The sequence below is a fragment of the Hippopotamus amphibius genome, chromosome 9 (genome assembly GCF_030028045.1).
Source record: "Hippopotamus amphibius kiboko isolate mHipAmp2 chromosome 9, mHipAmp2.hap2, whole genome shotgun sequence".
NCBI classification, from domain to species: domain Eukaryota; kingdom Metazoa; phylum Chordata; class Mammalia; order Artiodactyla; family Hippopotamidae; genus Hippopotamus; species Hippopotamus amphibius.
Window position 1 is genome coordinate 130,093,808 of NC_080194.1, and position 14,642 is coordinate 130,108,449.

General features: G+C 54.2%; 1 protein-coding gene across 1 annotated transcript; it reads right to left on the reverse strand.

Moving 5' to 3' along the window:
- Positions 1 to 621: 621 nt before the first annotated feature.
- Positions 622 to 13,873, reverse strand: DEXI (Dexi homolog). The gene is made up of 2 exons (XM_057749920.1): positions 12,919 to 13,873; positions 622 to 1,260 (listed from the first exon to the last, which is right to left on the reverse strand). The coding sequence occupies exon 1, from the start codon at positions 13,350 to 13,352 to the stop codon at positions 13,065 to 13,067; it is 288 nt and encodes a 95-aa protein (XP_057605903.1). The 5' UTR covers positions 13,353 to 13,873; the 3' UTR covers positions 622 to 1,260; positions 12,919 to 13,064.
- Between the last annotated feature and the right edge of the window lie 769 nt (positions 13,874 to 14,642).

Consider the following 14,642-nt stretch of genomic DNA (forward strand, 5'->3'; position numbering starts at 1 on the left):
TTTCTTGCATGTCTTCCATTCACACCTCTTAAAATCCCTTCTTAGAATCACATGAAGACAGGTGGTGTGTAACTGCCTTCTCCTGTGTTTTGCCGGACCTTCCCTCTCCCACACCTTGGTCTCCTCACCTGCAGCATGGAGCTGACTACCCATTCCTTGTTAAACATGGTGTGTATGTGAAGGTACTTTGCAGAGCATCAGCTGTTCTGCAAACTGGAGAGAATTACTACAAGGGGACCCAACTGCCGTCGCTCGTTCACTCCTTCCCTTGCCCTCCTACTCCCCTTACCTTTAGGGGAGGTCTACCATGCGTCCACCACAGGGGATCCCCGCCTCCGACTGCTCTGGGATTCAAGCCTGATTTTCAGCTTGGCCGCCAGGCCTTTCCCATCACACCCAAGGCGGGCCTTGGCCTGTCAGGCTTGTGGAAACCGGGAGGGGGCTGTGTTGGGACTCTGACGCCAACCCAGCTTGGACAGACTCTGCAAACCCCGCTGGATCTCCAACTGGGGAGGCCTGACTCTTCTGTCCTTTGTCAAGCACGAGGTTCTGCGTAAGGACTCCTTTCCCGAATCTCAAAGGAAAAAAAGGAAAGAAAAAGCCTGGGCGCCCAGGGGTTGGAGTTGCATACATTTTTTAATTGAAAGAAGTTAGCCTCCTAAGTATTGCTTTTACAGGTTTATCGAAGTCAAGTATTCATGCCACTCACATTTTCAAAAAATATTTCTGGCCAGAGGAGCGCTGTCCCCCGGCGCAACATATCAGTTCTGGCAACTTGATGGAGAGCAAACAACTTGAAATGAATGAGTCAAAACCCCATCCTCAGCCCCCCAGGTGTTCTTTTCCTTCTGAGTCACTCTCTGAAACAGTCGCTGTATCTAAGCCCGGCCTCGGGCCAAACCCCATGGGGCTCAGAGCTCCACTGGCATCAAAAAGAGCTGCGAGTTGCTTTTGTGTATGAAGTGTCCTCTCCAAAGGTTAAGTGGGGGAAGCAGATGCAGTCAGGGCTGAAGAGCAGAGAGGCGGACTCTGGCTGGGTTCCTGTAAACATCCATTGCAACAGCGAAAGGTAGGAAGCCAGGGCAAAGCTGTTTGCGCAAGGCTGCAGGCAGGCGAGGTCTCTGGGCACCCCTGCCTCACCCTTTGGGCAGGGGCACATGCCTTCTGGACCTCAGCACCCAGTCTCAATCTCTCTGTCCCACCGTCCTGGGTCCAGATGGGAACCTCTCTGTTGGCACGGAGCTTTCGAGGGGGGCAGGCCTAACAAGAGGGACAAAGGGGCGTTACCAGCACAGAAGCACTGCCCTGCCACCCAGTCAGAGTGGGGCTGGGGGATTGGACCCATCCATCAGGAGGCTTGAATTTGGGGAACCACCAGAAACCTCAGGCTGGGGATGTTGTCCCCTAATTTTTTATTAAAAATGTTTTTATGGATGTGTCTGATTTCTTAAGGACCCGAGGCTGGAGAAGCGGTGCAGTTTCACCTGGGAGAGGAAGGACTGTCACAATCTTGAGAGATAATCCCCAGGAGGGGGGTCCTGGGACCTGAGGAAGGAGGGCAGCCTGCTCAGGGGTCACCCAGGGTCTGCTGGCCGACTTGAGCTCTGGGCAGCTGAGTCAGCTCTGGGGAGTGGGGCTTGGCAGCAGCTCCCACCTTGCCCAGAAAATGCTTCGCCGCCTACAGGAAGGCTGTGGCCATGGCCAAGCTACTCAGCAGCCCCACTTGGCTCGTCCTCCCAGGACACGGCATCATCCCCACTGCCTGGCTCCCCGTGGGTCCTTGTTTACTGTCCCTTTCTCTCTCTGGGTCCAGCTGGGTGCTCATGTGTCTGCAGCACCCACATTGCCACGCCCACCCTCCTTACAGCCCCACAAGTCCTGCCCCAGTTCTGAGCCTCACCTTTGCCAGCTCAGACCACTTCCCCAAATGTCATCAAGCATCAGATAAAACTCACACGGTGCCAGAAAGAGAAAAACAAATACTGTATGCTAACTCATATATATGAAACCAAAAACAAACAAAAAGGGTACCGATGAACCCAGGGACAGGACAAGAATAAGGATGCAGATGCAGAGAATGGACTGGTGAACACGGGATTGGGGGGGGGGGCGGGGGGGCGAAGGGAAGCTGGGACGAAGTGAGAGAGTAGCATAGACGTATATACACTACCAACTGTAAAACAGATAGCCAGTGGGAAGTTGCTGTATAATAAAGGGAGATCAACTCGATGATGGGTGATGCCTTAGAGGACTGGGACGGGGAGGGTCGGGGGGAGTCGCGGGAGGGGATATGGGGATATGTGTGTAAATGTAGCTGATTGACTTTGATGTACCTCATAAGCTGGTACAAGAGTGTAAAGCAATTATATTCCAATAAAGAGCTTAAAAAAAAAAACTCATATGGTGAACACAATATGTATTATTGTTTATCAGGTGCCACTGATATTTGGGGCAGGACAATTCTCTGATGTGGTGGGGGGTGGGGGGAGGCGCTGTTCTGGGCATTGCAGGATGTTTAGCAGCATCCTTGGTCCCTGACAGCTAAAGGCCAGTCGCACTCCTGATCCCTGTGACAACTAAAAATGCCCCGTCATCCCATTTCCAAGGGCCACCCAAGAGGGCAGAACTGCTTCCACTGAGAACCATGAATCTCCCCATTTTATAGGCTAACAAACAGAGGTTCGGAGAAGCCAAGTGACCTGTCTAAAGTTGCGTAACTGTGACAGGCCGGGCTGGCACTGGACTAGTGACAACAAGCTTTTACTATGTGCAGCGAGCCCCAAGCAGAGCGTGGGTGCCTCACCCGATTTCCTCCACCCACCCTCCCGAGGCACACTGACCTGGCAGCTTCCACCTACAGGGACCCACCTCTTTGCCTGAGGCCTCTTCACCTCTAGAGCCTGCTTCGTCCCCAGGCTCCAAGTGCAGGCAGAGCCAACGTCTCCCCACAGCTGCCTCCCAATCAGTGATGGCCAGAAAGCTGGTGGATCAATACCCCAGCTCTCTCACCCGGCAGCTGGAACGACTCTGAGGCACACTCTCCATCTACACTGGTTCCCAGAGCTCCTGAGCAGGACTGAGCCCAGGACCGCGATGGTGACCTGCTAGACAACACATCCCTTCCCTGTCTCACTGCCCTACTCCCCACCAGTAGTTCCTAGGATCACCTCCCACATGGACAATCTGCACTTGAATCCTCGCCCCAGGGTCTGCTCCCACGAGAGTACACCTGGGGTGAAGCATTACACAGGCCATTTCCTTCAACCCTCTTAACACACAAGGAGTTACGTACTATTATGATTCCACTTTACAGATGAAGACACTAAGGTTCAGAGAGGGTAAGAAACTTGCCTAAGGATGCTCAGCTCTCCAGGGCTTTGCCCTACTGGATATTTTAAACACATAATCTGCCAGGTCCAGAGCTGAGTACTGGGGACCCCAAGATGAGTGCAGCCCCTGCCTTAGACACACAATCTAGTGAGCAATTTCAGCCCAAGGTAACACACCGACGCCAGAAGGAAGCCCAGGGGACGGATGGAGCCCAGAGTCTGGGGAAAGCTGTGCAAAAAGGACATGCCAGGTAGAGGGAGGGCTGGTGACCAGGTCCTGGAATGTCCCGTAGTTTGGTTTGGGGTGGACGGGAGGTTGAAGGCTGGCCATGGGGGAGACAAACAGAGAGGTGAGCCAGGGCCAAATCAGCCAAGTCTCTTGTGTCCTCTGCCAGACTCATCTCCTAGCGGTCAGCTAGGAACATGCCCTTCCCCGGCTCCCACCGGTGACACATGCAAGTTCGCTTGTCCTCGGGCCCCTCCGGTGTCCCCACTGGACCTGGCAGGCGGGAGGGGAAGCTGGGGCTGAACCAGAGCATCAGAGAGTTGGGCCCTCCAGAAACGTGTTCACGGGTTCCCCTCCTGTCCTGCCAGAAGCCCACCTTCTACTGACCTCCCTCCTCCAAGGACACTCTGGGGTTCTCTCTGGGGGTCAGTGGGGTGCTCCTGAGAGCCCTGGTGTCCAGGAACCTGCAGCGGAGTTGTTTACGCTGACCCAACATTAGCAGGGCTCAATGAGCATCCTCCAAGCAGGCGATCATACTCGAGCCCCTCGCAGTCTTGGGCAAAGGGCCAGAACATGGGACCCCCCTCGGAACAGGGACTCACTCCCCTCCTAATGCTCGTGACTGCAAACAGTGTTGAGTCCCAGGCAAGTGCCAGTCTGGCTGGCGTGACTCTGTCACACGTGTTAATCTCCGGTCGGAACAGGCACAGGGCCTCACGGGCGACGGTTCCAGCTGGAATTCTCTAACGCCCTCTGTTCTCATTGTTTATCTGTGGGGTCACCTTCGATTTATGGCAAATGATGCCAGTTTTCCACTTCTGATAGTAATACTATAAAGTGCCTCTCTTTCCACAACATTAATTTCACTTTAAAAAGACAGCCTCCGGTTTAAGGGCAACAACTGCATAAATAACAGTTCAGGCAATGGGCAGATAGAGCAAAAACTGTGGATGGCATCCTGAGGTCTGAGAGATTCTGATCTGAGTTGGTCAATCCACAGAGAATGAAGGGGCCCAGAGAGGGCAGTAATCTGCCCTAAGTCACACAGCACACTGAGGACAAAGACGTGGCTGGAGGATGTCCTGGGTCCTGTGACACACACTGTGGCTGTTAAAGATCAGCCCCCTTGTTCCTTTGACTTACAAGTCTTGCCACAGAGTAAACCAGCTGACATTTATCAAGCACGTGTTCTCACCTTGTACTATCTGCTTTAACTCATTTATTCCTCAACCGTAGGAGGTTGGGCCATCACCCCTGAATGCCAAATAAGGCTCAGAGAGGTTAAGTTAACTGAGCAAGGTCACACAGCTCACAAATGGCAGAGCCAGGATTTGAACTTCTGTGGTCTGACCCCGTCTATCTATCTCAGTTCCTCTCAGCACATAGATCACCTCTTTCCTTGGGCATCAGAAGCCCCAGGCTGAGAAATATCCTGGGGCTGCAGCCTAGACAGTCCAGACAGTGGGTTCTCTAACCGCCTAACATCGTTAGAGCATGACTGACACGTCATCAGCTATTGGCTCTGGCTGTTTATTCTTTGTTTCTTTCTGTGGCCGGCTGGCTGGTTTGTTATCAGAATGACAGCTGGGCGCTTGATCCATTGTAAGAAATAATGTTTCAGCTTGATACCTCTGCAGAGATGCTGCCTAATTTCAGATCTGGCCCAAGTGAGAAAATGACCCTATGTCTTAAAGGTGCTGGTGGGGCGATGCTCCGGACGTGAGGGAAGAGGATGCTTTTTGCAGCTGGGCTGTCCCACTGTCCTGCTCCTCTGGGGTAGCCAGGGCCAGGTCTGGAATTGGCCCATCTTGAATCATCCTGGCTCTGCCTCTTCCTAGCTGTGTGACCTCAGGAAAGTCACCTGATCTTTCTGGGCCTGTGTGCCCATCTGAAACAATGCCTACCTCATCCGGCTGTCTGTTACGAGGATTATATGAAATCGTGTTGGTGGAACGCCTGCAATACCCAGCACACAGGGCCCCTCCCCTCTGTGTCCCTACCTGGTCCCCATGTAGAAAACACACAGGGCGGGGGCCAGGGGGTCTCCCCAGTGCAGGGGGGCCTTCTGAAAGGGGCAGCCCTTTCCTCCCCCAAAGACCTTGCCTGCCGGACACCCACTGCTCATTCCTCTTTCTCAACGTACCAACCAGCCAATTACAGTGACTAAAGACAGGCGCCACCTGGATACGATTTGCCCAGTGTCTCCACAGTGCGAAACAGGAAGGCCTCTGCCTTGTCCGGTTGCCGAGTATGTGGCCGGCAGGGGTGGGAAAGGAGATGCTGCCTGTCTGCCTGGGTCCAGGTTCCAGACGGAAGCCAGCGTCCAGGCCAGCTTCTCCAGAGTTCCTGGATTCTGGTTTATGTGTCGCCCGGCTGCTGACACGCCTCAGCCGTGGGCTCTGTGAGGATTGCTGGTCCAGTTCGTGTCTCCAGCTGGCCTGCGCCCCCGACTCGGCGAGGCCTTCTGAAGGGCAGCGTCTGCCCAACACCTCCGTGAGACCTGCCATGGCCAAGGACCACCTGGACTACTATTTATTTAGTATTTTAAGTCACTGCACTTTTTTCCTCAAACTCCAAAATTTTAAAAGGAATCCTTATGTCTCTATCATGAATAAAAAACAGTACCATTTATCATAAAGAGACTGCAACTCTAAAAATAAATGATGAAAACGAAACTATTAATTCTAGCCAGATACCCCTGGCCTGCAAAAAGAGAGCCTGGGCCTGGTTTCTCTGCTCAAGAGGGAAAAGTGGCAAGTCCCCAAGAGGGCTCAGGGCACTGACAGCCTGGCAGCCCTAGGCTTCAGTGTATTCACTGCCTCCCAGGGAAGCCTGTGATGAGGACCTCACTCAGGGAAGCACTGGGAGTGTGGCCAGGAGGCCCCGCGCGGCCACCTCACTGCTGGGTACCTGGGGCGAGTCCCTGAACCTCCCTAAGGCTCAGTTTTCCACCCCATGTGGAGCTAATGAGCCCTGCCCCACCTGCTTCACGGGGTGACACTCAGGGGAAGCTGTGGAGATGTGATTATTTATCACCACTGAGCCAAGCCCCCGGCCGGGAAGGATTCCCCGGAATGGAGCCTGCCCTTTTGGGGGCGACTGAAACTGGAACCAGCTCCCAGCCCCTCCCAGGCTTGGGGTGGGGGCTGCCAGCTACGAGGGCATCAGCATCACCTGGGCCCCCAGGTACCAGTTATCACTGCCCTCAGGCTGCTTTGATGGCTCCGCACAGACACACCCTCCTAGGTAATTGGCCCCCAAACAGAGGAAGGGGGCCTGAGAAAGAGGAAGGCTTCCTGGGCCGAGCCCCCTCTGGGTCTCACACACCACCAACACTGACGGCATCACTGATTAAGAACCGACTACGTGACCATCACCATCTCATCTAATGTGCATGAACCCTTCAGCAGGTACTACCATCCTCCCCATTTTACATAGAAGGAAACTGAGGTTTGCGGAGGTGTAGCCACTTGTCCAAGGCGTTGGTGGGGCTGGGATTTAAACCCAAATCTGTCTGACTGCAAAGCCTCGAAGCACCAATCTTAGGGGGTACATGGAGATGGCCTGAGATAACACTGAGACACACCCAGTGAGCCAGCAATTGGCTTTTCGGGTCTCGGCCAATCCTTATGATTACTTGGAGGAGGAAGTTCCACTTTGGTGCTGGAGTTTATCACGTGACAGTTGCTAACCTGACTTTTTAACAAAGAGCCAGGGGCCCTGCGCCTTTAGCTGGCTTTAGTATTTGGCCAGAAGTTAATGATTTTGGCACTTAGTATTTTTATATATGCCAAGTGATGCTGGTTTTCTCTTTTCAGTGACATAAACATTCTTTCAAAAATAAATTCACATGAAAAAAGTAGATTTTTAATAAATGAAGCACTAAAATGAGTATACATAATCATAAACTATAAACTATAAAGGGAGGAGCATTAACTTCGCAGTGAGGAGAGCTGGCAAACAAGACCTCAGCCACGTGGTCAGAGCAAACATCACCAGTAATGAGGCTGGCAGACGTCACGTGTGTCCCAATACGATGCACTCAGAAGGACACACACTCACTTCCCTGTGTGTGATTCCTCTCTGTGATTCCTGCACCCTCTGAATCTAATCTCAAGAGTAAACATCAGGGACTTCCTAGGTGGCGCAGTGGGTAAGAATCCGCCTGCCAATGCAGGGGACACGGGTTCGATCCCTGCCCCAGGAAGATACCATATGCCGCGGAGCAACTAAGCCCGTGCGCCACAACTATTGAGCCTGTGCTCTAGAGCCCATGAGCCACAAATATTGAGCCCATGTGCTGCAACTACTGAAGCCTACGCACCTAGAGCCCATGCTCTGCAATGAGAGGCCACCGCAATGAGAAGCCCCGTGCACCACAATGAAGAGTAGCCCCCGCTCGCTGCAACTAGAGAAAGCCCGTGTGCAGCAACGAAGACCGAACACAGCCAATAAAATAAATAAATAAATAAATAAATAAAAAGAGTAAACATCAGACAAACCCAAACTGAGAGACATCCTACAAAATACCAGACCTGTACTCTTCAAAAACATCAGTTCATGAAAGATACAGACTGAGGGGCTGTTGAGACTAAAGCTGGCACAAGAGACATGACAAGGTGATGCAAAGGGTGGTCTGGGGTTGGATCCTGGACCTCAACTCCACCCCCCCTCCCCCACCCCCTTTTTATTGTGAAAGGACACCACTGGCACAGTTGATGAAATCTGAATAGTCATAGCTTAGATTGGTTGTGTGAGTGTATCAACATTAAATTGGCTGATTTTGACAGGTGTTTTGTGATTATGTAAGTGAATGTCCTTGTTCTAAGGAAATACACACTGAAACATTTAGGAGTAAAGGAACATAAGATCTGCAATCCATTTTCAAAAATGGTTCAGAAAAATATTTATACCTGTATGCATGTATATATACATACATGTACGCACAGAGCGAGCATTCTGCATACGGAGTGCACGCCGCAAACGTGAACTGATGCAGTTGGTGAATCTGGGTGAAGTGTATATGTATGTGGGAATTCTTTGCAACTTCTGTGTAATTGTGAAATTATTTCAAAATAAAGTTTAAAAAAAACTCAGAAAAAGAAGCAGGAGTACATATGAGGCAGGCCTGCCAGAGGCAGGTGAGCAGAATTCCAAGCATGGGGGCTGGAAGCCCCTCTCTGCTCCCTCAGCACTGGGTCAGGAGGCTTGGCTGTCTTACACGCTTTGTACCCCTGGCCCTTCACCTCCCCTTTCTGCTTTCTGGGCCTCAGTTTCTTTATCTGAGAGATGGGGATGAGGAAGCCTGTCCCTTTTATTGTGATCTTGGTTTCCCAAAAGCAAATTATACTTTCAGGCCTTGGGTTGCGGGGGTGGGGGAGACAGCAGATAAACCAGGAATACGAATGGTCAAGTTGATAGGAGCCCTTAATTTCCTAGTTCAATAAAACAGATGTGAGGGCTATGAGGGTTTCCCTTGGATGAAACCTTCAGTTTGCATAACTTAGGCATTAGGGAGCGGGACCCCTGGCATCTCAGTTGTCTTGAGACACATGTTGGGGGTCTTCTCCTGTCCAAAGCGAGAGCCAGCACATTTCTGAGGGAGTCTCCTATCAGAACAGAGCTGGAGAGTCAGCCAGGCCTGGGGGGTGCACCTGCTTCCTCTTATCACCACCACCTGTCTCTCCCCTGGACGACAGCCGTGTCCCCGGGAGAGAGGTTTGGGTTTCCAAGCAGGGAAGCCATGTGCCCAGCCTGGGTGTTCGGCTGATGCACAGGCCACAGACTGGCACCAAGGGACCAGGGCAGGCAGATCAGGAAGGAGCAGCTGGAGCACCCAGTCGGGACACAGACCCCGGGAAACCCTACTGTAATAAGTAGACGGAGTTTGGTTACCCTTAGCTCCAAATCTGGCCTCCACCAGGCCATGCTGACTCTGGTGCTAACGCTGTCCAGTCTCTCCATTTCTAGCACAGAGAGGCTCCTCTCCCATAGCCCTCCCGCCGTGCCAAGATAGGGCTGGCAGGAACCAGCTGCTTTCCGCGGGAACCAGGACAAATCACACCAGCTAAGCTGCCTCTGCAGTGGAATCGCTGGGACGTGAGGACTCTCCCCGGCCAGCCCCCGTGGCCCTTTCTCCCGGGAAGGAGGGTGCTCCTGATCACCACTCCCTGCACCATCGTTGCTCTGGGCAACGATGAACACTCTAGGAAAACCACAGAGCCGCAGCTCTCCAGGCCTCCAGATCTGGTGGCCTTTAGAGACCACAGGGCAGTGGGAAAGGTCTCTTGAGGGTAGCCAGGGCAGGGTCTGGAATTGGCCCGCCTTGAGTCACTCTGGCTCTGCCCCTTCCTAGCCGTGTGACCTCAGCCAGCATGCTCAAGGTCACAACAAGCACTGCGATTTGAACCTGGATCATCTGAGTCTAGGGACTTTGCTCCTGACCGTGACCTTATAAATACTGCCTCCTTAAAGAGGTGCTCAACAAACGTTTGAGGACCTGAATTACGTGGAAAAAAGAAAAAAGACAGAGGGAGTGAGATGAGTGCACTGGTCATCTTTGAGATCGCCCCAGCCCCCACTGCCAGGCGTGCCCGTGGCCTTAGTCAGTGCTTCCTGGGTCGGCCTATGTGTAACATGAGATCGTGCCTATGAGAGAAAGAGCGAGAAGGGGCAAGATTTGACTACCAGTGTTCCCCTGCTCCTGGAAAGGGGCCAGGAGAGGAGGTACAGTCAGATCATCTTCAGTCTTTCCCACAGGCTTTTCCTGCTCTAGTCACCCCGAGTCTGGGCTTCCTCAGTCCTTGGGACTAAGGCCACCGTGGCTTGGATCTGGGACTGAACAAGAAGGAAATGTTGTGCGTGGTTCCCACCACTTCTCGGGCATGAGTATTTCCCACAGCCCTGAGCCCCCCCACCTGCGAGGGTCAGGCCCTGTCACTCTGAAAGCTTTGAGAGGCTGTCCCTGACACACACGCCCTGGTGTTTCTGCTCCAATGGCGTTTGCTGCAAAGTATGCTGAAGCATTTGGGCTTCAGCTTTTGGTTTGGAGTATGCCAATGTTTTCCTTTGGAAGGGGAAGTGTTTCTGTTGATGTGGTGAAGAGATAAAATAAGACATCCTGCACCAAGTTACACTGACTGAAAGTCAAGAGCTTGGCTTGGGGGCAGGGATTCATCTTAGGCTCCCAGGGCCTGGCAGACGAGCAGGCAGGGCTAGCGTTTGCTGAATGACCCAATGAGTGAATAGGCAAAGGGCCTGGACCCAGGCGTGGTATATGATCAATACTCAGTACAGGTGCTGAACGGATCCCATAGGTTCCACCTCCCAAAGGTGCTCTTGGTCTGATTGTGTTTCTCCATCTTCACTAACTTTGTTTCATCCAAGCCTGCATCACCTCTGGCCTGAGCAACTAACCAGCTCCTAACTGGCTTCCCTATTTCTGCACTTGGCCCTAGGCTCATCCTGCCCACAACCGCCAGTCATCTTCGCAAAATGCGGACTGGAATTGTGTCATTCTCTGCCTAAAGCCTTCTGATGGCCATGGTCTCCCAGGTCCTGCATGATCTGGCCCCACCTACCCCACTGACCTCTCCTGGGGCTGCTCTCCTGTCATGCTGGCCTCCTTTCAGTTGCTGGAAGAACCAACTCCCCTCCCGTCCCCCATGGCCTTGGCACTAGCTGGTCCTTCTGCCTGGATTGCTTTTCTCCAGTTCTTTACACGTGGCTCCTTCCATCAATTTAGGGCTCAGCTCAAAAGTGTCGTCTCCTCAGAGAGGACTTCTCTGCAGCTCCTGTCTGAAGTAGCCTATCTCTAGTCTTCTGTTTCACTTACCCAGGCATTTATTGAGCACCTACTAGATGCCAGGCACTGTTCTAAGTGCCGAGGAAACAGTAGTGAACACAACAGGGGATGCCATGCCTTCTTACATGCTTTTATAGCTCTTAAAAAATCTCACTGCCTTGTTTGGGAACCTGCTTATCTTTCTCACCAAGTGCCAGGAGGGCTGGGGCTGAGTCTATCTTGTTCACTGTGTTCATCCAAGCACACTAGGTACTCAGTAAACATCTGCTCAATACAAGAACAAATCGATGGATGGATGGCAGGCTGGCAGGCCAACTGGGTAGGTATGCAGAGCAGCGGACACATGCTCCACCTGGCACTTGGCCCTTGCTAAGGTCTCCCTGAGCTCAAATGATGCTTTCTTCAAAGAAATCTGTCAACCCCTCAGGGTGACACTGTTAGTAGGTCCTGCCCACCCTGCATCACCCTCTGATTGTGGTCATTTTGGCTAAGATGGGCAAGAAGACGGGGGTAAATGTAGCATGCCTGGGGTGAGGGGCATGGGTGTCTGTTTTCCAAAAGGAGCCCTTGCCCACCACCTCTGTATCCCCTGGCCAGTCTGGCACCGTCCAGCTGAGGGGCTGAGCGGAGGAGTTCCTGCCTGCCCTGTGAACCCTCACCAGACCCACTCTCATCTAGTTCAGCTGCCTGTCTTCATGTCTGTGACTTTGGCCAAGTCTTTCTCCTTCCTGGATCTTCATTTCCCTTCCAGCAACACACAAGGTGGCAGCCCAGAGGCAGGATTCTAACACCTCAGTGCAATGATCCTGTGGTGCCTTCTCCCACAGCCCAAGAGCCCCTTGAGTTTGCCTTGCAGACACTGTATGCAAAGCCACCCCAGCAACCCAACCCCCTGCTGGCCTGGTCTATGAAAGCAGTCTGCGAAAATAGCAGCCCCTGCAGACTGGAGCTGCAGAACTGATGAGCTGGGGCACCCTGAAACCTGACTCCAAAACGGCAGCCACGCCAAGGCCAAAGGAAGTACAGGGCTCTTTGCTGAAGGAGGTTTCTCCTCTCACAGCATCAGCCTGGAGCCCTTGCTCTCAGTCCCCACCCAGTCCCCAAGGGGTCACAGGACAAAGGTGATCAGCGCCTGGCTTCCTATCCCCTTTACCACTGCAAGTCTTTTTCCTTCCAGGACTAGTGAGAATCCCCCAAAAGCCAAGGTCAACTTCAAGACAGGCTAAGGATGGGGGGAGGAATTGACAGGCCTGCCTCAAATGGATTTGGGTGCAAAGGCTTTCCCCTCAAGCTGTGGCAGTTGGTACTATGGCTAACCGAGACGCCACTTAGGTCCTGCCTCTCTTCCCTTCTTCAACAGTTGTCACCTTAGCTATGGGGAAGCTTTCCTGCCCTAAGGGCCTAAGAAGAGTCCAGCCATTCCTAGCATCCAAAGGGACCTGGAGGATGCGGATGGAGAAATCCCAGGCCTGGGGGAGGGGTGTGTGCCGGGCTTGTGGTGCCTCCCTCTTCCTCGCCAGAGCCCCAACCCGCCCTCATCCTGCGCAGAGGGCACTTACAGGCCTCGGAGGCCGGAGAGGGCCTCGTCCTGGGGGTCCCATCCCTGGCCAGACGGTGCCCTCAACCAACAGCGGCGGCATGATCCGGGCGCCGGTCGGGGCCGAGGGTTGCGGGTCGTGGGGAGAGCGGGGGACAGCAGCCAAATCTACTCCAAGTAACCATCGAAGACGTCGAGCTCCGAGTCGGCTTCGTAGAGGCCCGAGCCAGGATCGGAGAGCACGCCGAGGTCCACGAGCGCCTGGTCCATGTCCTCCGGCAGGAAGACGAGGCCCACGTTGAGGACGATGTACTCCATAAGGAAGGCGTAGTACAGGATCAGCACATTGACGAAGAACAGGCCCACGTAGAACATAGAGGGCAGCAGCGGCGGCGGCACGGAGGGGACCAGGGGGCCCAGCGCGTCCAGGTGGGCCGCGACCCGGGCGCCGGGCATGCAGGGGGCGGCGAGGCCGGCGGCGGCCCGTCGATCCCAGCGAGCTCAGCCGCTGCGGCGCCCGGGTGGCCGGCGACGGGGCAGCCCAGCCATCCAGGGGCGGCCCCAGGGCTGGCCGAGGCGTCGATGGGCCCCGGCGGTGCCCCCCTCTCCCCCCGGGGGATGTGCGTCGGCCCTGCGGACGCGCCCCGGCCCCCGAAACGTGCCAGGCGGGTCACCCCACCCCCAGAGGTGCCCACACGGCACTGTCGATCCGCCCAGCGGTCAGGCGGGCCCCCCTGAAGTGGCCGGCGGCTGCCCGGCTCCTCCGATGCTCCCCGCTCCTGCTCACGGGCCCTCGCAGCGCCTGCGGGGACCCCACCGCGGCTCAGCGTCAAGGGCCAGTCCCGGCGGCGGTCTGTTCAGCCGCTCCCGGCCGTTGCTCCAGCCCCCTCCGCGCCGCCGAAGGCCCAGCGCCCATGGCTGCGGCCGCCGCGTCGCTCTCCTGGTTGCGTTCCGAGCACCGCCTCCGGAGTTGCCCCGCGCTCATTGGCCCGCTGCCCCCTGCGCGCTCATTGGCTAGCTCAACGCCCGCGCTCATTGGCCCGAGCTATCCGGGGGCGGGTATTGTCTCGCTCCGCCCCTCGAGGCGGTGGCTTGTGAGTTGCTTTCCTGGTTCCGGACTCAGGGCAGATCTCGAATCCAATTCGCTCTGCGAATCCGCGACAGAGTAGGGGGAGGGGAAAGAGTCAGAACACAATTCAAACCCAGACGCATCCTAAGGCTACAAAAGTTGAAGGAAACAGCGAGCTTCAGCAGCACCCTGCTGGGTATTGGCGCTACGCCTTTTTGGGACTCAGTTCACCTGTTGAAAAAGGAGGCGGGGCGGGGGCGGTGGGGTAGAATGGAAATCTGCCTAATATGGTTCCGGGACACATGAGTTAAGCTCCCTGCAGGTCAGACCTGCAGGGTTGCTTCTTATTTTTACTTTGTAAAACATGTTTTAAAACAATAATAATGCACGTGGTTAAACATTCAAACAACCAAGAAGTACACAGGAAAGTGAGTCTCTTCCACTCGCTGATTCCGCTCCTCAGGGGCAACCCCCCTGTACCTCCTTCAGGAGACTGATCTTGCCCAAAGTGCCTCCCAAAGCAGTCAACAGACCTTTAAATCTCAGGCCACGCTGAGCTGGGTACTTTACATACATTGCTTAATTGGAGCCAGATGAGAAAGTGTATGTTACCCATTTTTACAGATTAGGAGACTGAAGCCCAGAGAAACAAGAGGACCCTGGAAGATGCTGGGCCT

What these genes read in the sequence shown, in the direction of transcription:
- DEXI (XM_057749920.1), bottom strand. Translation starts at nt 13,352, where the DNA reads ATGCCCGGCGCCCGGGTCGCGGCCCACCTGGACGCGCTGGGCCCCCTG.